General features: G+C 34.4%; 2 protein-coding genes and 1 long non-coding RNA gene across 6 annotated transcripts in view; 1 reads left to right on the top strand and 2 right to left on the bottom strand.

Annotated features, from left to right (window-relative positions):
- LOC127867465 (uncharacterized) overlaps positions 1–23,446 on the bottom strand; it is a 136,818-nt gene that overhangs the window by 93,301 nt on the left and 20,071 nt on the right. The gene's annotated exons all lie outside the window — the stretch shown is intronic.
- LOC127867456 (protein PFC0760c-like) lies at positions 380–22,859 on the bottom strand. 2 transcript variants are annotated; one of them, XM_052408616.1, is made up of 5 exons: positions 22,705–22,859; positions 4,834–5,679; positions 4,584–4,652; positions 4,094–4,185; positions 380–3,733 (listed from the first exon to the last, which is right to left on the bottom strand). In XM_052408616.1, the coding sequence occupies exons 1-5, from the start codon at positions 22,751–22,753 to the stop codon at positions 3,638–3,640; spliced, it is 1,152 nt and encodes a 383-aa protein (XP_052264576.1). In that variant the 5' UTR covers positions 22,754–22,859; the 3' UTR covers positions 380–3,637. The 2 variants fall into 2 exon arrangements, with proteins under 2 accessions (XP_052264576.1, XP_052264575.1); XM_052408615.1 differs by having other exon boundaries at positions 4,584–4,655.
- Positions 11,921–22,236, top strand: LOC127867463 (uncharacterized). Of its 3 annotated transcripts, XR_008043502.1 has the most exons (5): positions 11,921–12,005; positions 12,223–12,293; positions 12,574–13,134; positions 21,729–21,799; positions 22,080–22,236. XR_008043502.1 is itself a non-coding variant. In XM_052408625.1 (3 exons), the coding sequence occupies exons 1-3, from the start codon at positions 14,013–14,015 to the stop codon at positions 22,126–22,128; spliced, it is 333 nt and encodes a 110-aa protein (XP_052264585.1). In that variant the 5' UTR covers positions 13,778–14,012; the 3' UTR covers positions 22,129–22,236. The 3 variants fall into 3 exon arrangements, 1 of the variants encoding a protein (XP_052264585.1); XM_052408625.1 differs by lacking the exons at positions 11,921–12,005; positions 12,223–12,293; positions 12,574–13,134 and adding an exon at positions 13,778–14,225; XR_008043503.1 differs by lacking the exons at positions 11,921–12,005; positions 12,223–12,293; positions 12,574–13,134 and adding an exon at positions 21,296–21,511.

The following is a 23,446-nucleotide window of genomic DNA, read 5'->3' on the forward strand; positions in this document are numbered from 1 at the left end:
TGTTCTGGTTTTATGCTGGTTGCAAAAGCCATTTTCCCTTTGCTTAATAAGGGGGAAAGGAATATACATGTACAAAACTGATATAAAAACTTATATCAGGCACCTTGTTTAAGGTCGATATTAGCTAAGAGGCGTGATACAATAGTGGTATTTTCTTTTGCTTAGCGCACAATGCCAGTTCGGAAGGAATAGTGCGCAACAAAGTTAGCATTATATGCGCCCTAAAGGACTACACAATGACCTGTTGCTATATTTTTGCTTATAACATTTCTTCGGCATTTTTTCTTTTCACAGTCATTTCTTTTTTTTGAGTAAACGCAAATCAATGTTATATAAAGTAATCATACAATATAGGTCGGGTTTATTTTAAACACGACTATTGTACACATATTTTTATTGAAACCAATATGTACAGTAATCTACAACTACATGCAACGTTTACATACCGTGTACAAAGAAATACCAATGAAGCATCAAGGGTTCAGAGTGAAACTGTCTTTTCCTTTACCATTTCGATCCCAGATACAATGCTTTTGACCTAAATACTCGATATACAAAAATGGCGTGCTTAAAATAAGTTGTTTACAAAAGCGTTTAACTAAGAATCTTTTTAGTACATTGTAAACGAGTATAGTACAGTGTAAACGAGTATATGATAAAAAAACGAACTAGTACAATCTACACAAAACGTGTACATTTCAAGTATCGGTATAAACAATTGAAATGGTCCGTGTTTGGACTACTGTACACAAAGTCTGTAAACAAAAATCAAATTGTGTTTTCCAAAAAAATGCATTCCTTATAATAAAAATATAAGTATAAGTATTTAATTATTTGTACAGTCTTTTGAATTGTTTAGTAAAATGTTGTTTGCAATTTCTTGCAATTACTCAACTATAATTATAGCCAAAATATTACCAAACATATTCATTGGTTTATTTAAGTGTCTCAAAAAATTCGTAATTGCCTTTATAGTATGAAAGAACCCATCAAATTGCAGTAAAACTTTTATCAGTATGAATGTTCAATGCCAAATCTTTTTTACAAGCACAACTACACAATACATGCAGCTTTAAAGATCTTATCTCCTATCACAGCATCTAATAAAAAAACAGAAACAACAAGATATGTGTTTGTCAGAAACACTATGTCCCCTTCTGCGCCGCTTTAAACTATATATGTGACCTTTGACCTTGAAGGATGACCTTGACCTTTCACCACCCAAAATGTGCAGCTCCATGAGATACACATGCATGCCGAATATGAAGTTCAATATCGCACAAGTTATGGCAAAATGTTAAAGTTGGAGCAAACAAACACACAAACCAACCAACCAACCAACAGACAGGGCAAAAACAATATGTCCCCCACTATAGTGGTGGGGGATATAAAAACACAGTATTCATTCCAGATTAATAATTACAAATGTAAAAGAAAAAATACAAATCTAAATCCTATACAAAAAATTTCAAATGTGACCAAAATAAGTAAATACTATTTATTGGATTTCAAATTAACAACAAATAAGAAACAAAATTTAAAATCTATGAAATTAATCCATAGTAGACATTGCTTTCTAGGGCAGTTGTTAAAATAACGGAGTACATTTTTGTGTTTATAAATTGTCTTTTCTATTTTAGAATAAAACAGCCTTATTTGCAAACTAGACTGAATTAATAAAGATGTGACAAATGCTGCTGATGTTGATTTGCGGTTACAATAACAAAACACAAAATACTGAATAAAAAAACAAATCAATTTTACCAATTTTGTGTACATAAGAATCAATACCCTGTACTCATTAAGCGTGCAAACATGTCAAAAATACGCAATTTAAAAATCTGGTTAAGACTGTTTTTCATATCAATTTTCTTGCATAAATAATCACATGAGAGTTAGCACAGAACTAATAATAATGGATACAACAAGATACATGGCAACTGACACAAGGCTTAATGTGATCTGGCTGCATATCAAGCATGGCAGAGATTTTATGACCATTAAAATCATTACAAAGTTTTTTTTTGCATTTCAATGCTATTTTAGTAACTGTGCAGAAATTATTCATTTGGACGGCACACAAACGCCAAACGTCAAAAGTGATTCCATCATACACCCCCCTTTTTTTAAACAGGCACATATAGAATGGGAATGCATTAATTAGACATATCAATATCACTAACACTCACCCATTAATCTCAAATTATTCTTAAAATACAAAAACAAAATGTGTTTTGATATTACTGATTGTCTGGTTTAACAAGAACATATTTTCTATAAAAAAGATGGATATTTTGTTCATCAAACATAATACTGCACAAACCTTTGTTCATTGATACAAAATGAAGCACATAAAACATTAAAGCAGATACTTAAGATGTAGCATCTTAGCTTCTGGCACATAGAAAACAATACACCAAGAAATTTCCCAAAACTATGAACAAGTCCACAATTAACCCATTTATGCCTAGTGGACTCTCCCATCCTTCAAAATTGGATCAATTTATTTCCAAAATTAGGGATGTCTAGTATACTTATTTCTCATCTGGGTCTACGCTGTTTGCCAAGGCCTTTTTTTCTAGATGCTAGGCATAAATGGATTCTAACTAAAGCAATAGAATATACATTAAAGCTGATACAATGTCACTGAAAAACTAACATAATTTTCTCTCAATGATTATACTAACTTGTTAAGTTAAAGCCATTGGTGATTTATTTTTTTCTGTCGTCCCTATTATCTATATGATATATATGCATAAAGTATTAAAATCATATATATGTATAAAGCAATGTCCCCATACAGCTTCAAGGAAAAACACTACAACAAAAGACAGTGTTAATAGTGCCCTAGTTCTAAAGTTTCAAGGCATTTACAATCAAGATCCCAAATACAATAAAACCTTTCTAAAGCATGCAGATTTAACATGATCTAATAAACGATATTTAAAAACAACATGCTGGCCTTTAAAGACTAGACAAAGTTTTATCAAAAAAACAAACAAACTGATTTTAACAAATATAAACAAGTCTCCAAAAAGATAAACAATGATTAAAGTTAACGTTTTTACTGAAAGTGAGAACTACATCAAACATATACAGGGCTTTCCTTAGACCTCAAATCTCAAGAGTCAATAACTCTTCGGACCAAATTTATCTCTTGAGATTTGAGGTCTTAGGAAAGCCCTGTAAAACACCAAAAAATACTAAGTAGTCAGATTTATTTATTTTTATTTTTTTAATTCCTAAAGAAAATGACAGACCCCAATTACTGGAAAGTTCTTTAATCCGTTATAACAAGTCTATCCAAAGATGTAAATTGTTGAAGTTTTACCGGTAATTATAATGTTCTAGAGACAATTTACGTATTTTATGCCAAAATTCTTTGTAGAAAAATCTTTATAAATGAAACATGGTGTTACAATATTACACGTAACTTGAAGTGATAATTCTGATTGCTGAAATCAGAGTCCTACACCAGTGATACTAGAGAAAAGTCCATAAATAAGGATCTGCAATTAAAACTTTAACTTATAATATAAATAACATGTTCTTATGTTTAGTCTCTTACAGAACTTTTCACTTTTGGACTAACTCTGCCACATACACCCCCACGCAAGGCCTACGTTGATGCAGGGGTCTAGGCGGTCTCGGGCCCCAACAGTTTCTCCTCGTCAGCTCCCCTGGCCCTCCTTCTGCCTGGCGTCAGTCTTCGCAACAGGATGAAGCGCTCCACCTGAAATATGGAGTAAAAATGTTTATTTGAGCCACGTTCTGGCAAAACTGGGCTAAATGCATGCATATAGTCATCCCAGAAAAGCCTGTGCAGTGTACACAGGCTAATCAGGGACAAAACATTCCGCTTTAATGAAACTTTTTGTTTGCAGGAAGTCTCTTCTGAAAAAAAAACCAGTTTAGGGCGGAAATTGTTCTCCTTGATTAGCCTGTGCGGACTTCTAATTTGTTGCAATAAAGGAATTTTAGGTTGCTTTCTCTCATGAGATTTTCTTGTTTTGCAAAACGCATTAAGATTCAAAACATAAAATGCAATAAAATAAGCACTACACATTTCTGCGCAGGGCCATTGTTTACCCACCGTGTTCCAATTCCAGTAGATGAACAAGGCTATCACAGTGACCACCACGATGATGAACAGACCTACACTGAACTTGAAGTTAGTGCTCGATTCTGAAATGCATGATCAATAATCTATGCTATGTGACAGAATACAAACATCTTAATTCCTTCAATAATTTAAAATGGTGTTAAAGGAATTTCTTCAGTTTCAGTTGACAATTTTAGAAATAGGGCCATACAAGTAGATTCATGACAGAATGTATACATTTATGTTAAAACAGGCAAAATAACACCCCTGAATAAGAAAAATGATAAATTATTAGCTTTTCTTGATATTGTATTTAGTTAAGACTATTTAAAACATTATGTATTTATTTATAAGTACACATACAAAATACGATTTTTCTAAGCCACAAAGCTCTGTGAACAAGTTCCTTTACTATTATTTTATAATATAGTAAAATCTTAAATTCATTAAAATTGAAGTAAAGTGCATGACAGGTATTTACCTTTAATGACTTCCACAGATGCCCCATGACCTGATTTCTCTTGCTTGCCAAATTCTTTGGTGTCTGACTCTGCTATACCAAAAGATAAAACAAGTTATTCTCACAAATCCTTATCAATTTTTTTTAAAAGAGATAAAATATCTATAGCAAATAGATTCAGATTCAGGTACTTGCTGATTTTCGTCAGCAAATGGAACTTGAAGCCTTTTAATAAGTACCGACGTAGTACCTAATACAATCATAAACTTACTGTGTTTGGACAGTTCACCATCATCTACTTCAAAGTCATCATCATCATCAAAATTGTATGCGCCATTTTCTTCAAAATCACCAATTGGGTTATCAGTCACATCTTGATCACCAACAGGAAGCAGTTCCTGATTCTGCAGCTCATGCATATCTATGTTTGAATCCTCATCATCATCATCTTTATCATCATCCTCCTCCTCAAAACCAATTACTTCATCACTGTTTTTACTATCTTCATATTCAAACATATCAAAATCAGTGGTTTCCAAAGGCTCCATTGTAGTTGTTCTGGCCAGCGAATTGGATCCTCTGAACTCAGGAAAAGTTGCTTCCATTTCTGAACCTGGCTGAAATACATCACTGCCCTTAGAATCATCATCCTTCACTTTATAATCACTCTTCTCTTTATCATCCTCATCACCAGGCTTTCCCTTTTCAGACTCGTATTTCTCCCATTGTTCATTGCCTGTCATCATTCCTCTATCAGAGCTTTTGAGTTCTGTCTTTCCATCATCATCCACAATGTCATCATCTTCTTCATCATCGTCATCATCATCACCTGCCTCCTCATCAATTTCAGCATCATCAGATTTGCTGTTTTCTGTGCCATCTTGGACCTTCTTGTTTAGTTCAACATCATCTTTCTCTGAGATTATTTGAGGACCAGGCAACAGAGGCAGACCTTTTGCAACCACCTCAGGACTTGGATTTTTTGAGACTGTTACATTTGTTGCAGTGACAGGAGTTGAAGGTGATGGAGGGATAAGACCTCCGTTGTCGATGATGACTGGTGAACTCTCTTTTGCAGTTGGTTTTTCTCCTGTTGTAGGGGTGATGGTTTCTGAAACTTATTTATAAAGACACATTATTTTAAAGCCCATACTGTGAAGTTCACCTACTATAAAGTTAAAATAAATGATCTTTTTATATAGTTTAAACTTCATAAAAAGGTTATAATAGGTAGTGTTCATTACAGTCAGATCTAACAAAAATAGTACATGTAGTGATATGGCCAGTGATTGTGTTAAGGGCTAATTCAGGGCTGAATGCAGAAAAGGTAAATATATTTATGCTACTATTAATAGTATTAATATTATTTATATTTAGCAAAGCATTTGATAAATGATTCAAAAGCAATTTTCAAACCTTAATGTGGTGCGCTCCATTGTCGGCTGGCCACCTATTTTTTTATTTAAGGCTACACAATTTATGTTAATTTGGGGTATTGCTTTACAACCTAAATCATTGCACTTTTTGTGCAAAAAAATCTGAATCAATATATTGTATTTTTCGCAAAAAAGACAGAAAAAGGTGTGTGATAGAATCATCCTCATTCAAAGAAACAAACATTAAAACAGGGGTCTTTTTTAGCACAAACATCTTTTTCATTCAAACAACCAATTATCAAAATGTTCCATAAAAATGTTTCGAACAATTGTACACATTTGGTTCATTCCTGTTTTCGCAAGGTACTTTAATTTCAAGTTCATTATTAATACCTAATTATTAATCCAAAAGCACTTTAAATTGACGATCACAATAAAAAGTTCATTTAACCCTTTACCAACTAGATACCTATTTTCACGCATTTGTAGTCACTAGAAAGTTAATTTTAATTACCGGCCTTTCTTACTATATTCCAAGTTTTTAAGGCTTCATTTGAAAATCTTAGATACAGATGAGCGGCAAACTGCATAAAACCTGAACAGACTGCGATCAGTCTGTTCTGGTTTTATGCTGTTTGCACATAGCCATTTTCACTTTGATTGAGTGTGGGAAAGGGTTTAACAATGATCCGAATTGGATATTGGAATTATACTCAAAATTATGGTGTGTTTTTTTTTCATAATTTAATATTGTTATAATTCAAGAAAAAGTATAAAATAGTTAAATTGTAGCACATCAAATGTAGCTATTCGATCTTTGATATTTCTATAATTCTATGAATACACTGTACATGCCATTATTTTATATAACATACATGTATGAGTGCTTAAAACAAATGAGTGGTAGCATGTGTATCCATAGAACCATCCCTCTAAATGAAAACATCTTTATATTTTAGTGAAAAGATTGAAAAACATACACTTTTAATATGCCAATCTATAGTCTTAAGGTGTCTTCTTGGGCATAACAACAAAAACTGCATTAAAATTGGTTTTGCCACATGTTCTTTTTCTAAAAATAGTTTCTCTTAAATTATTTTATTCTTTTTCACAAATACGCGTCTTATACAACATTTGATTAACATACTAATAAACCAAAAACAAACTAACACAATAATGTGTAATGATAAAATTGTCATGGAATAATCATGACCTACTTTTAAATGAAAACCTGAAATCACAAGAAAGATTGTCGAAATATTCATTTATTAACAGCAAAAAATTTAAACTTCTTAAAATGGAAAAACATTTACTGCACATAACATGTACTTCTTGAGGGGTTTTAGTCAAAGGCACAATACAATGAGGAGGGCCAAATAAGGGATAATTGCTTAACTTATTGTCCCCTACTGGTTAAAACAGAGGGGACTTATAGTTTGCCCTCTGAGTGTCTGTTGGTCAATCTGTCACACTTTTCTGGATCCTGCGATAATTTTAAAAGTTCTTCATACTTTTTCACGACACTTAAAATATGGACAGATGGGGATGTGAAGATTATGCATGTCATTTCATTTTGTTCCTAAGTCAAGAATTCTGGTTGCTATGGCAACAGATAGACTAGAAATAATGCTAAAATGGTGGATCCTGGGATAACTTTAAAAGTTCTTCATATTTTTTTATGAAACTTGAAACATGGATAGCTGACAATATGGAGATTATGCACATCATTTCATTTCGTTCCTATGGCAAGACTTCTGGTTGCTATGGCAACAAATAGACTAGAAATACTGCTGAAAATGGTGGAGTTTCACTGGTAGGAGACTTATATTGCTTGGCAATTTAAGTCTTGTTATTTCTTAATTCTATAGACCAGTTGACGTGTGACGTCATGCGCACCTGCAAACTTTAAACTCCGCCCACTGGTTGGCCAAAAGAGGTGGATTTCATATAAGCGCGTATAGAGAAGGTTGACAAAATCATTGTTTTCATTGATAATCACGCACAGTATCAAATATAATTTTGCTAATTATGTCTGAATAAAACATTAGCATGCAAGGAAATTAATTTTTGGAATGATTATATTGTTGTTAATATTTGCTTTTACTAACAACGAAATCGGGAGTGGAATATATCTCGGTATATGGTGACCATGAATATCTCTCTACTTGGCACTTCTTTGCAACCATTTTTAGTTCAAAATTCTCAGAACTTGAAATTATTTCATAACACATGTACAATAAATTTAATGAACAAAAAACAATTCAGGATGAAAACAAACAACAAATAGATTGATTTTATGTACGCAACATAAATACTGATTTGAACCATTATATTTCTTAAAAAACTTTCCTTGTTACACATTAAATAATTCTCTTGATAAATGTAATTGTTTTATTTATTTGTATACACCAATTTTGACACTCTTTGTTGCAGCATTTTAACCCAGTGTTTAATTGCACATTTGTTCATCACAAACCAATTATCTCGTTATGATCCGATACTGTCCAGACAAAGAAAACATGGTGTCATAAACCCAGGCACCTATACTTGGGTAATTGCATAAACCACATGTTGCAGACGAGTGTGGGGTCATTAAACACAATTTATGATACCTCCATGTCATCTCTTGGCATTTTGAGCAGTCATTTAAGGCTAAGGTTAAAGCCAAAATACTGAACAGTTGCAGTGTTTTTTTTCAGTTTTGGGGGAAGGGGGTCGGGTCCCTCCTGAGGGGGGGGGGGGATTCGCGCGTAAAAGGGGGAAATTTCTATGCTTAGCTAGTAACAGTACAAAATCAAGTTTTAACACTAAAATTCACCATACAGAGGGAGAAAAACATAATTCAAACTCTTTTATTCATAAACATGTTATGTTCATGTTCAAAGTTCAACATTTCTGGACTTTTCAGAAAATTTATCAATTATTCTGGTGACCTCCTTTTCACCAAGTCTCTCCGTGTGCAGACAAAGTCTGATCAGGGACTCCAGTGTAGCTTACCCAAGCCTGTTTCTCTGTGGCGTGCAAAGCAGGTTGAGCAAACTAAACAGTCTTTCAACACTCTCTTGACCGGACGTTTCTGGCGTTTCACTGCCGGTATTTGAAGAAGACTGACTTTTAAGTTGTACTTGTTTGAAAAGAATATCAAGTTAAAACAGATTTGTCAATTTTTTTAAGATAGCTTTTGTTGTTGTGCGACATGTTGGAATCGTATGGAATAAAGTAAACACGCAGATGCAGTTCAGGAAAATTGTAGTTAATTCGTAACGAAAGACGTATTTAAATGAGGTATTGATTAAAATTGAATAACACTTCCGAGAGGGGAATTTTAAAAATATTTGGGGGAAAAATATATACTCTAAAGATGGGGGAATGGGGCCAAATAATGCCGAATATTTCATCAAAAAAAAACACACTGAGTTGCTTCAATACAATATTTCAACATATAAAAAAAATGAACACATTTGTCGGAAATGGATAAACAGGAACAAGTGCACATGTATTAGCCAGTTTAAGGATACACTGTTGAATAACTATAAATTAAAAATATTGTGCAATTTTACTGCAACACAATTAAGGTATTTAACGCGTACCGGCAAATGTAAACTCCGCTATCAGGGGTCTAGCTAGGCTCAAAATTTTGGGAGAAGTCACTTCTCCCTAAAGCCAAAATAGGGAGAATTGGTAACATTTTTGGGAGAAATGGTACATTTGCATCATAAATCTTAGTTTTACGTATATTTTGCAGCAACTTAATGGATAAGTGGTTTCTGTTCAGCTTTCAATCAACTCTTCACTTGTTTTATACAATAAGACATGTTAAGTGTATAAAACCGACATTTTCCTTATTTCTCATTGATTGTTGATTATGATTGTACTTTTAATTATTATTTTTCCTGAACAAACTTCAAAAGTAACAAGCCAGTAATGTTCAGAATCTTTTTACTTCCTTGTTAATTTTAAGCAATTTAACATACAATCACATTCATATTTTGTTACAAATATTTGTTTTAAATTTAAAATTCATTTAAAATCTCATTTTACAGCAGAGATTCCAAATCTGACCTTTAAATGAGCCCCATATCTATTGCCAGTGCTAGGTAACAGCCTCCCATTTGATCATTTCTTAGTACTGTTTTAATGGGCCATTTAACATTGCTGAATCATAGTTATTGGTAGCCAGCAGAAGGCAATTAATCAAGGCATCATCTATTAACAATTTCAAGAAGTGTAATAGCTCAAGACTGTTCTGCATGACCTGTTAATGGGGCAACTTATGGCTGAGAATCCTCCTGTGTCCGATTCTCCACATCAAATTGATTTTAATCGGTCAATGTCTGGCACAAAGTAAATCATTAAAAGGAGAAGAAATCACTTCGCCTTCATGAAATTTATGTGCGAAGTGAAGATTAATTGGGCGAAGAAATCGCCCACTCGCGAGACCCCTGCGCTATTTAATATGTGTAAAGATCGTACGTTTCTTTAGTGTACAAAACACCATTGTGAAAAGAAGCAATCACAACATGGTTTAAAATACTTGCGTTAAATGAATTAAATGTATAGATTTATTTAGCATAAAATGCTAGATTTTTAACGCTCCTTATCACTGGTAAATAGATTTCAATATACATGCAAAGACAGTTCAATTTGCACAATATGCAGGTTTTATTCCCGTTTGTATGCTAAATTTATTCAATGAAAAAGAAAATTACCACAAAATTTAACATTTTAATGTATTCCGAGTTTTAGGGCGCTTTTTATAATTGATAAAATACACCTCAGCGATTTTCCTCCTTCTTTATTAAGTACCGGTAAACGGTACTTTCCCAATCGAGCGAAAATTCCCAAATTCCCAATCGGCATCTGAAAAAATCCCAATCGGCGTCCGAATTTTTTCTCAAAACCATCGAAAGTTTCGTAACAAAACCCAACTTTCGGCGAGCGAACAAAGAAAATCGTATGGTTGTGTGTAACCACGCGCTCGATTAATATCGGGTTTTATTATTCAGCATGTTCAATCAATAGAGTCGTTACTGTTTGCGGTTCTTTTGTCAGACAGCCAGCGTACTGTTTGACGTCGGTTTGAAACCTTATCGTAGTTTGAAATGCCCTCCAGCACTGCCTCTGTGGAAAGGTTGTTCAGTCTAATGAACAATCTTTGCAAGACCGATCGGAACCGTCTATCACAGGACACATTGACAGCTCTAATGATGCTGTGCAGAGAGGGATGCCAGCAACTGAGTGATGATCAAACATCAAAGATTGTTGAAATTTAAAAAAAAATGAAAGAGAGAGACATTGCTTTATAAGAGATTAAAACAACTAGTAATTGATTTTGTGTCTTCTATATAATATTTTGTTATTTATATCAACTTTATTACTTTAAGTAATGGTCATTAAGGCATGCCTGCAAATGATTATTTAAAAGGATATGTTCAATAAAGTTTCAACTGTATGATGTATTCAATAAGACCCAAACTTCACGACGCGATTTTCCTGATTTAAGGATTTCACGACTGGATTTTTCCCAATTTTAAGGTTTTCACGACTCAATTTTTCCCAATTGGACCGGTACGGGTACTTTCCCAATTGGACAAGGAAAATCGCTGCTAATTCGGATGGTGATGAAAAATAACACTATCCTCATCACTTATAAATATTATCTAATTAATATATTTTTAATTATTTTTGAAATATTATTTATTTAAGTCTTACTATCAGAAAGAATAGGGCAAATTTATTGTTTTGTTTTGTGGAATTGTCAGTATTGAATCTTTCGACCATGTTTAATCTGACTCTTATATCAACTTCGTGTTTTTATAAAGAGGAAATTACATTTATGAATAATTATACATTTATTGGTACTATTTTTAAAAGTTTGAATGTTTATTTTGGATTTTTGTATCGATTTATTTGTAACCGGTTGAACTTTAACTAGTTGAGTGTAACCCCTAATAGATTATAATGAGGGTATATAAGCAAGCGTATCATTCAGCACGATTTGCGGGAAAGCAGTCATCCATATTGGTCGAAGCAGTTGTTCTTCACTTTTATTCTGTTTTCTATAAAGGTATGTTGTATTTTAACTATGTAAATTTATTAGTAATATGCTAGTCTAGATGGCCATTGAAGAGTGCTTTTGTCGGTATTTTATTTATCAGTTAAATATGGTTGTTTTCATTGACCTTGGTATTGTTTATGATGGCAGCATAATTCTTTGTATTTAACAGTCATAACAAAGATCACTTTCTTTTCTGTATGCTTGCACATTTGAGTTAATATTGCAGTCACAGCACTGGGCATCATCTGCAGTCAAGACTGGGGTCATAAGCTGTCATAGGAGGCCAATCCACAATTGGTATGTCATGTTATTGGATGTATTTTTTATCAAGTTCAGATTTGTATCTTTTATTATTTTGATGATTAGCATTGGGAATGTAATGCTAGTTCGATCTATTGTAAGTTGTCGATCTATTGTAAGTTTTCGTGGTATTGTGCTACAATATAGCGAGACCTTATATTGACGACCACTAGCTATGTATGAATAACATAGTATTTAGTTATGATAACATACTTAAATGTTATTGTAAGTCTGTATCAATTTATATTATTGTGGAATATTATTATTGTTATTTCAGGGCTTTGACAACTTTGCGACGCCTTTGTGATTTCTCTGAGACGCTTTAAATAAGCTGTTTATCATAGTTATTTCCAGAGATTGTATTACAATTATGTAATCATTAAAAGTTATAGTGTTGAGGGAAAACTAAATTAAATGGACATGTAATGAACCCAGCTTGTGTGTTGTCTGTTTATATTCATTTTTATAATATAAGGAACACAATTACAAGCCACAAATGGCGCCCAACGTGGTTATATTTTAGATTTCTCTCATTTAAGAACTGAACATTAATTTAAAAAAATAAAATAAATGAGTATTGATGATTGTTAAAGATTGTGGAAAATCTTTGGTTGTATGGAGGACGTACAGCTTATTCGGTAGCCAGTGGTCGGAGCAGTTGGCGTGTGCAGTGGAGCAATCCAGGTGGCATTCTGAGCGATCCTTGGGAGCAACGCGCGATTATTTGTTGGGAGCGACGAGCGATCTTTAGGAGCGAGTAGAACATCAGTGCCTGCAAAGTGACTGGAGCGTGTGACATTGACATTACCGTGTGATTGAGAAAAACACATTTGTATTTGTGAGTACCAATAGTGGAAGGCCATTATTTATTAAATTGCAGTTGAATTTCTTTATTTAATTGTAAATAATCCATTGTGGTCCATATGCTGTAAATAATTTGTTGTTGTTTTAAAACTTTTGTTTTTAACTGCAATTTTTTTAATATCCTGGGGAAAAAAGTATATTATTAAACAATTGATTGGGAAAGTGTCACAATTGCATGATACCTTAGCAATTTTAAAACATATTCCTTGGTGATGGTTTCTTTAACTAACAAGTCTATTTAGTAACTATTTGAAGCAACTTTACTATTCTTAAATACTTCGTAATATTGCCATCATATTGAAAACCTTACATACAGGGTATATTTGATTGGTTTTGTGTTATTACAGTACTTTTCAGTGGCCAACAAGTTTATTTCAGAGGTGTTGTTTGTCTGGAGGTGGTGACCAGCATTCAAATCACACAGCTACATGTATTAAGTTAACAGGTAGTTAATTTTCAATCGTGCTGAAAGCTTCACTTGCTTAGTATTATTCGTTGGGGATTTGACATTTCATTGACATGTACACTGTGACCTTGTCAGAAAATTGTTGACAACTATTTGACCTTGACATTTTATTTTCAGGAAGGGCACAATTTTTGTGAGTTTATAACTCATTTAGTGTATTATTTGGCAGTTTTGCAGTTTAATTGTTAAATTAGTTTTTTCATTCGTGCTGTAAACAGTGGGAATATTAATTTAATATTAAACTTGTTTCCACAATTTTAGAGTTGCAGAATTCCAGAAAATTCTGTGTGTATTTTGTGAATTTGTCATACAAGTTTGTATTTATTGTACAAGTTTCAATTTTTATAAGTCTCTTTATTTATTTGTTGTTATATTTGGAAAAAATAATGACTAGTAGGTCACATGAAGAGGAGGATTCTGATAAGAGTGGACTAGCAAGTGGTGGATGTGAACAAGAGCGTACACTTACAACAAAGGAACAGAAGCTGCTAGATGCCCTCAGAGAACTGAACATGGATCCTCAGACAGAGAGTCGAGAAGATATAGGTCTTTTTGTGAGACGACTGACAAAGAAAACAGACGAAGAGAGGAAACCTAGGGTGAGTCCATTTGAGTATTCCATGCCAAGATTTTAAAGTTATCCAGAAACAGGGACTTACCATTTCCCCAAACTTTCAGCATTCTCTGGAGAAGACAACAAAGGGGAAGCAACCTGGGATGCCTTTAGATACGAAATACATGCACTGTTGACAGAGGGAACATTTACAGAGAAGCAAATTATGCTGGGACTAAGAAGATCAATGAAAGGTACAGCAGGTGATATTTTACGCAGATTAGGACCAGGTGCATCTCTACACGAAGTGCTGAAGAAGCTCGAGAGCACTTATGGTAACATAGAGTCCCAAGAGTCTGTGATGCGAAAATTCTACTCATGTACTCAAGGCGCAGAAGAAGTGACTGCATATGCTTCAAGACTAGAAGATCTCTTTGCCCGAGCCATAGAATTGAAGGCAATCAAGCGAGGAAATGATGAGATCCTGAAACAAGTTCTATTTCAAGGGCTAAAGTTAGACTTGAAACACATCGCCCAATACAAGTATGACACGATTGATGATTACGACAGATTCAAGATTGAGTTAAGAAGACTAGAAAAAGACCTTCAAATGACAGACAAGAAAAGGACCTGCAATGTTGCCCAGAAGCCAGAAAAAGAAGAAAAGTCAGAAATCAATGAATTAAAGGCCATGGTTCATGAGTTAAATAGGAAGATAGAAGACCTTCAGAAAGGAAACAACAATCCAAACTACTATGTAGGCAGAGGTATAAGAAGAGGCAGATTTCAACAACCACCACTACAAAGAGGAGGAAGAGGGATGTACAGACCTTCCAGACCACTGGGAAGTAACAATTTTAGAGGACCATGTTATGCATGCGGTGATCGGGGTCATTTTGCGAGAGACTGTCCCAATGATATGCAGAAGGGAAAATACGGAAACAGAAATTTAAAAGAGTAAGTGCTCTTATTGAGGGATCGTATGCGGGCACTTCATCTAAAGATCCCAAATTAGTAGGAGAATCCAACGAAGCAAGCATATCCATCAACAGCATTGAAACCCAAGCACTATTGGATACAGGCAGCTGTGTTAGTGTGATTTCCAACTCATTCTACACCAATAACTTTAAAGATATCAAGTTACAGCCTCTGACAGAAATTTTACATGTGGAATGTGCTGATGGACAGATATTGCCCTACTTAGGTTTCATTTTAGATTTAACAGTTAAAGGTACATGTATTCCAAAGTCTGAAAATCAGCCATGTTTATTTTTGATTGTACCGGATACAGCTTATTCTGCACGAACACCTGTTATTTTAGGAACTAATGTATTATCTGAACTTTTAAGTAAATGTAAAGGAAATTTAGGAGAAAGGTTCTTACAGAAGGCAGATCTGCACGTACCATGGTATCTATGTTTTAGAAGCATAGTACTCAGAGAGAAGAAAATAAAACAGAACAACAACTGTATAGCTATCGTCAGAAACAGAGTGCCACACCAAGTGATAATAAAACCAAATGAAACAGTGACAGTACAAGCCTACACAGACAAAGAAATGGATTATCCAGTCACATCAGCTCTCATACAGGAATGTACAGAGAGTAATCTACCCAGTACTGTAGAAGTCAGTCCAGCATAAGTTATGTCTGGGAAGAAGAGTTTAACCGTCACATTGACCAATCTATCTACCAACACAGTATGTTTGGCACCGAAGGCTATACTATGTGAACTACAACCAGTAGAAGTCACAGCAGAAGTACTTGACAGATTAGAAGAAGAAAATCTAGACATCAAAAGAAAGAATATAGTAAAGGAACTCAGCATTGATGAAGATAACATTTTAGATTCTGAACAAAAACGAGCCTTAACTGATCTGTTAATGAAACACAGGAGCATTTTCTCTACGAGCGACACAGATATTGGAAATTGTACATCAATCAAACACAGAATAGATTTGCATGATGAAAGGCCATTTAAGCAGAGACACAGAAGAATTCCCCCTGGAATGATCAATGAAGTAAGACAACATATAGAACAACTACTAGCCTGCAACATCATTAGACCATCTAAATCTCCCTTTTCATCCAACATAGTCCTTGTAAGAAAGAAGAATGGAAAACTGAGACTTTGTGTGGACTACCGTATGTTAAATGACAGAACCATCAAAGATTCATTTGCCTTACCAAGAACAGAAGAAATTTTTGACTGCTTAGAAGGGGCCAAGTACTTTACAACCCTCGATATGAAAGCAGGATATCACCAAGTGGAAATTCTAGAAGAACACAAGGAACGCACCGGATTTACAGTGGGGCCACTCGGTTTCTTTGAATTTAATCAGATGGCTTTTGGGTTATGCAACAGTCCCGCTACTTATCAAAGACTAATGCAGGAGTGTTTAGGTGATTTTAATATGAAAATTTGTGTTATTTTTTTAGATGACCTGATTATTTTCAGCCGCACCGTGTCTGAACATTTAGAACGGTTAGAATTAGTTCTTTCTAGATTGCAGGAGTGTAACTTGAAACTGTGTCCTGAAAAATGTCAATTTTTTAAACAACGTGTTAACTTTTTAGGTCACATTGTGAGCAACGAAGGCATAGAAACTGATCCCGAGAAGATTGAGAAGATACGAAATTGGCCAAAACCTCAAAACCCTAGTGAACTTCATTCTTTCTTAGCATTTGCAGGTTACTACAGGCGATTTATAAAAGATTTCAGTAAAATTTCAAAACCTCTCTCAGAATTAATTCCACACCCCACAGGCAAGAAAGCACAACAGAAGAAAGATGCCAAAGAATGGACATGGACAGAAGAAAACCAGCAGATCTTTGATAAATTGAAAATAATTCTTACATCTCCACCTATTTTAGCTTATCCTGACTTCCAGAAACCCTTTGAACTTCACACAGATGCATCAACACAAGGACTAGGAGCAGTATTATACCAACAACAAGATGACAAAAGGAAGAGAGTGATAGCATATGCCAGCCGACAACTAACAAAGTCAGAAAAAAATTATTCCGCATTTAAACTAGAATTTTTAGCGTTGAAGTGGGCCATTACGGAGAAATTTTCAGAATATTTATCACATACAGTCCAACCTGCCCGAACGACCGCCTGTTAATAGCGACCAACAGTCAATAACGACCACACCGATTTCCTCCCGAACGATTTCACTATATATTGAACCTGCGAATAAAGCCCACCTGTGAACAAAGACCAACGACCACCCTTTTACATTCCCAAATCTCCATTTTGATAGCTTACAACGACCACTGCAATCATAAAAATCAACGATTTCGCAACTTTCAAAAAGCAAAATGGCCGCCAGGACGCTGCGTAGTCATGTGATACACATCTTACCAGTGGACTCGTCGGTCGCTATGGAGATATTTGCAAGTGACCGTTTATTGCACTTGATAGCAGTTGTTTGTTTATTTAACATGCATTGCTAATTGGTAGTCGTCTGCTTCTTTTATGCATTTGACAGTTTGTCGAAAGTGTAAAAACTTGCCTTTGTATTTAAGCGACTCGCGATTAATGTACTAATTGCCAAAAATATCAAAGACAAATTTTGAGCTTTCATAAACACATTAAGGAAATTAACGTTTCATATCATTTACGATGCCTATTGAAGACAAACATTTTAATAGTTATTCTTTTCTTAAATTTCTCCGTAATAACCGTTCATAGATTATAGAAAAGTAATTGTCAGTTCAAGTTAACCATCATGGCTTCCAAGCGTAAGTTTTTGACGTTGGAAGAACGCGTTAAGGTCATTAGTTTGTTAGGTAAAGGACACAGTTGTAGAAGAGTGGATAGTGATCTTGGTGTAGGAAAAACTCAAATTCAGAGCATTTTAAAGTGATTTTTTTAAGTGGGTGTTTTGATTGTGTGTGTGTCTTGAGTAGAGGGGGACGGGGGTCGTAGTGCTTATTGTGTTTTGTTGTTTCTACTGGTACGTTGAGTATCTGTCTGGAATCTTATTCTTGGATGTTTTCAGTCTTATATAAATATAAGATATCATTTATTGTCCATCATTGTCAACTTTACTGGTTGTGTAGTAGTTATTCATGTATAAATGTTTGCTATGTTATGTGTATTTTGTACTTTGTTCTTTGTAGAATTACATGTACATATACGTATACATGTATGTCAATAGTTATTTATGCAGTATATGATAAATTAAATAAATAATAAAAACATAAGGGAATAGAAATACCACATGTAATAAATATACACATGTAAAACAAAACTGGGTTTTCAATCCTTTATTTCATTATACATGCATAAGTATTCAAACATTTAAACAATAGAGCACATACATAGATAAGGTACCTGTTAAAAAACTACTAGCATATTTTGCAAAGTTTCGATCGACCCTGCGAATAAAGACCACCTGTGAACAAAGACCACAACGACCAAATCCCTTGAGTGGTCTTTATTGACAGGTTGGACTGTAGTCATTTTACAGTGTACACGGATAATAATCCACTAACTTATGTTTTATCTTCAGCTAAATTAGATGCCACAGGTCAAAGATGGGCAGCAGCAATTGGAGAGTATAATTTTGATATTTTTTACAGACCAGGCGTACAAAACACAGATGCTGATGCTTTAAGTAGTTACCCACCAGGAAAAGTTTCAGACTTTAACAATCATGTAGTACTAGATAACAATGTGGTTAAAGTTATATGCAATTCTCTTCAAAATATTGTATGTTATTTTGAGACGTTACCTTGTTTATCTTTAAATGTAGTAGACATAGCGGACAATTTCGGACAACCTTTGGCACAGATAGAAATGCGTGAAATTCGGAGAGCACAGAGATCTGACCCTACCGTTGACAAATGGAGAAGAGCAGTTATTGACAAGAGCCTACCACAACAAATACAAAGTAAGCAAGACATTAACATGAAGAAGAACTTTGCTAATTTGAAGATCAAAAGAGGTATTTTGTTTAGAGATATTCAAGATCAAGGTACACATATTGAACAATTAGTGATCCCTGAAGTTTATAAAAGTGATATTTTGAAAGGTCTTCATACAGACGTAGGACATCCGGGAAAGGAACGAACGATGAAACTGATACGATAGCGATTTTTTTGGCCAGGAATGTCTTCAGAAGTAGAGCAATACGTGTCTAAGTGTAACAGATGTTTAAGAAGGAAAACAGCAACTAACACAAGAGCACCTCTGGTAATTGTACACACAACCTACCCACTAGAGCTTGTTTGTTTTGACTTTCTCTCATTAGAACCAGCAAAAGGAGGATTCAACAGCATATTAGTTATTACAGACCACTTTACCAAGTACGCACTAGCTATTCCGACCAGAAACCAGACAGCCAACACGACAGCAGAAGCTTTCTACAACAATTTTATCATTCATTACGGTATCCCAACAAGACTCCATTCTGATCAAGGCGCAAACTTTGAATCTGATTTAATCAAAGAACTTTGTAATATCACCAACATGAAGAAAACACATACATCTGTATACCATCCACAGGGAAATGCCGGACCAGAAAGGTTTAATAGAACTCTACTAGACATGCTGGGAACTTTGGAAAACGAACAGAAAAGTAACTGGCAGAAATACATTAACTCATTAGTTTATTCCTACAACTGTACGCCTCATGAATCAACAAAATTTTCACCTTTTGAATTGATGTTTGGAAGGAAGCCTAAATTACCTATCGATGCTAAATTTGAAAGATCACAAGAACAATCATGTTATAAGACAAGTCAGGAATATATTGAAGATTTGAAAGATAAGATTAAAACGACAAGAGAAATTGTAGAAAGGTATATTTCAAAGGCAAAGGAAAAGCAGAAACATTCATATGACCTTAAAGTAAGAGGAGCCAAGGTTGAAGTAGGAGATCATGTCCTGGTAAAGATAATGGCTCATGGTGAAGGAAAACATAAACTTGCAGACACATTTGAAGAAGAACTATATATCATAACAGAACAACCGCGTGAAAACATCCCGGTATTCAGGCTTAAAGGTGTAGAAAGTGGTACACAGAAAACTTTACACAGGAATCATATATTTCCAGTGAAGGCTCGGGAAGATGTGGACAGAGAGAGTATACACGAGGTCATAGAGCAAGCGGGAATTTCTAAAGCAATAGGAAAGGATGCATCCGGAGTTGGATTAATGAAGGAAGAAAATGAACCGTCCGAGAGTGACAGTTCCGATGAGGATTGTACGAGTTTTATACATGTTCCCAGAACAAGTATTTGTGGGGACGCCCACAGACACGAGGAGAAGATTACTAACAGACGAATGGACTCGAGTGATGTTGTACATACTCAGCCCATACCCGCTGGAGAAGAAGTGAGTGGAAAAGAGAGGGAAGAAAACGCCATAGAAAATGGCTGTCCGGCTGTAGAAGCTGGTAGGAATACGGATGAGGAAGAGGAACAAGTGGGAAGGAGTGAAATTATCGCAGAGGCTGGGAATGGATCCACAGAGCCAGGAGTAGAAACCGATCAAAACACGACTCAGGACACTGCACTGCAAGAGCAAGATTCCAACAATGCAGCGCAAAGAAAGAGAAGACAATTACCTCTACAGCCTGTTAGAAAATCTGAACGGCATAGAAAATTACCAACTAAATATGATGATTTTCATATGTTTAGTTTAGTAAACAGACCTTTTGACAATAGATTTCATGCTTTAGAAGTATTAATGTCTTCAGGAATATTAAAGAGTATGGAGTGTGAAATCGCCAGAAAGATAGTAAATGCTATCATGAAGTAAATGTTTTATGAAATTTGTATAGATGTATTTTAACAACTTTTATGATTTTTAGATATTTGCGAGGACACAATTCCTTCAGAGAGGAGGAGAGATTGAATAATTGTTTGAATAAGTGTTAAGGTGCTGTATTTAACAGTAATGTTATAATGTATTGTAAATTTGTTGCAGATAGACAGGTACATTGATGCTGCATCTGTATTTATTATCAAATAATTACTGAATTTTTTTCGTTTTTCAGGTTTTATCTATAATTATTGTGTACATGTATATATATATATATATAACGTTAAGTGCGAATGCTGTTGCACTTGAACTATGTTTTATATGTTGACAATGGAAAAAAATGAAGAATGAATATATATACGTTATGACTATGACGGGACGTCATTTTCAAAGGGGGGAAATGTGTAACCGGTTGAACTTTAACTAGTTGGGTGTAACCCCTAATAGATTATAATGAGGGTATATAAGCAAGCGTATCATTCAGCACGATTTGCGGGAAAGCAGTCATCCATATTGGTTGAAGCAGTTGTTCTTCACTTTTATTCTGTTTTCTATAAAGGTATGTTGTATTTTAACTATGTAAATTTATTAGTAATATGCTAGTCTAGATGGCCATTGAATAGTGCTTTTGTCGGTATTTTATTTATCAGTTAAATATGGTTGTTTTCATTGACCTTGGTATTGTTTATGATGGCAGCATAATTCTTTGTATTTAACAGTCATAACAAAGATCACTTTCTTTTCTGTATGCTTGCACATTTGAGCTAATATTGCAGTCACAGCACTGGGCATCATCTGCAGTCAAGACTGGGGTCATAAGCTGTCATAGGAGGCCAATCCACAATTGGTATGTCATGTTATTGGATGTATTTTTTATCAAGTTCAGATTTGTATCTTTTATTATTTTGATGATTAGCATTGGGAATGTAATGCTAGTTCGATCTATTGTAAGTTGTCGATCTATTGTAAGTTTTCGTGGTATTGTGCTACAATATAGCGAGACCTTATATTGACGACCAGTGGCTATGTATGAATAACATAGTATTTAGTTATGATAACATACTTAAATGTTATTGTAAGTCTGTATCAATTTATATTATTGTGGAATATTATTATTGTTATTTCAGGGCTTTGACAACTTTGCGACGCCTTTGTGATTTCTCTGAGACGCTTTAAATAAGCTGTTTATCATAGTTATTTCCAGAGATTGTATTACAATTATGTAATCATTAAAAGTTATAGTGTTGAGGGAAAACTAAATTAAATGGACATGTAATGAACCCAGCTTGTGTGTTGTCTGTTTATATTCATTTTTATAATATAAGGAACACAATTACAAGCCACATATTGACTAAACAAAAGCCCTTTAAACATGTTATACGTTTCTGTAACCAGTGTTTTTACCAACCAGTCAGTGCGCATGCACGGAAAATCCCGAATGTAAACAATAACATTCAACTGGTCTATTGAACAAATTTTCTCATTACGTTTTTTACTGTATATATCGTATACAACACAATAGTAATAAGAAAATTGACAGATTGTTCTTTTATTGTTGTAAACTTACAGGTAAACAACTAATAATTGATAATTATTTATAAATTAAATAAGCCTTTATAGAATTTATAAACTGGATTATTCCAGTTCGTGAGTAAACAAATAGAAACGCATCAAGTGTTTCTTTCACTTTTAAGTAAGTGATTATCATCAACATAACACTATGGAAGTGTAAAACTATGTAAAAAGCAATACCTGAAGCCGATGAAAAGGCGAAAACCACGCAAACAAACAAGATATTCATTTTCCGGAAATGTTTACCAATTTGCTAACATTTACAACGCAGTTTTATTTTTAGCCAGCAACAGGTTACAAACCAACATCTTCCACGACGGTTACATTACACTTGGAACCGCCTTCTCTATTTCTTCTCAGCATACTGCATATTTTTCCGAAACTGAAAATTTCAGACACTCCGGTCTGCATGCAGATACTCTAGTATTTGCTTTACGTGATATCATATATAAACATTTACATAAGCATTTTATACGCACAGTTATTTTGCAACAGTTTTTCGAAAATATTTTAATTTGTAGGGCCTATCACATCTAATCAGCGACCCATACAATCAAAGGTCCCTGATCTAATCAAAGACCTTGTTATCAGAACTATGTATAAGTCTTTATCAATATGTTGGAGATTTAAATTGAATATAATTCATTTCATTCTCTTTTGTGCTGTAGTTCTCGATTCTAGATTTAGTGTTGTATTTGAATGTATGTGTACATTTTTTGTTCCGTGTTTGCTACATGTAATATGCACTCTAGTTGAAAAAGAATTTGTCGCAAAAGGCCAGCATATCAGTTTTCACGTGATCAAGGCAACTGCGTCGGAAGATAATTATCGTACCCATTCCCGTTTTACATCCATTTGTGTTTATAGTTGACAAGAGTGCGAGACTTATCGGTATACACACACAAATGACAAGACGCAAGCG

This window comes from Dreissena polymorpha, chromosome 2 (genome assembly GCF_020536995.1).
Source record: "Dreissena polymorpha isolate Duluth1 chromosome 2, UMN_Dpol_1.0, whole genome shotgun sequence".
Taxonomy (NCBI): domain Eukaryota; kingdom Metazoa; phylum Mollusca; class Bivalvia; order Myida; family Dreissenidae; genus Dreissena; species Dreissena polymorpha.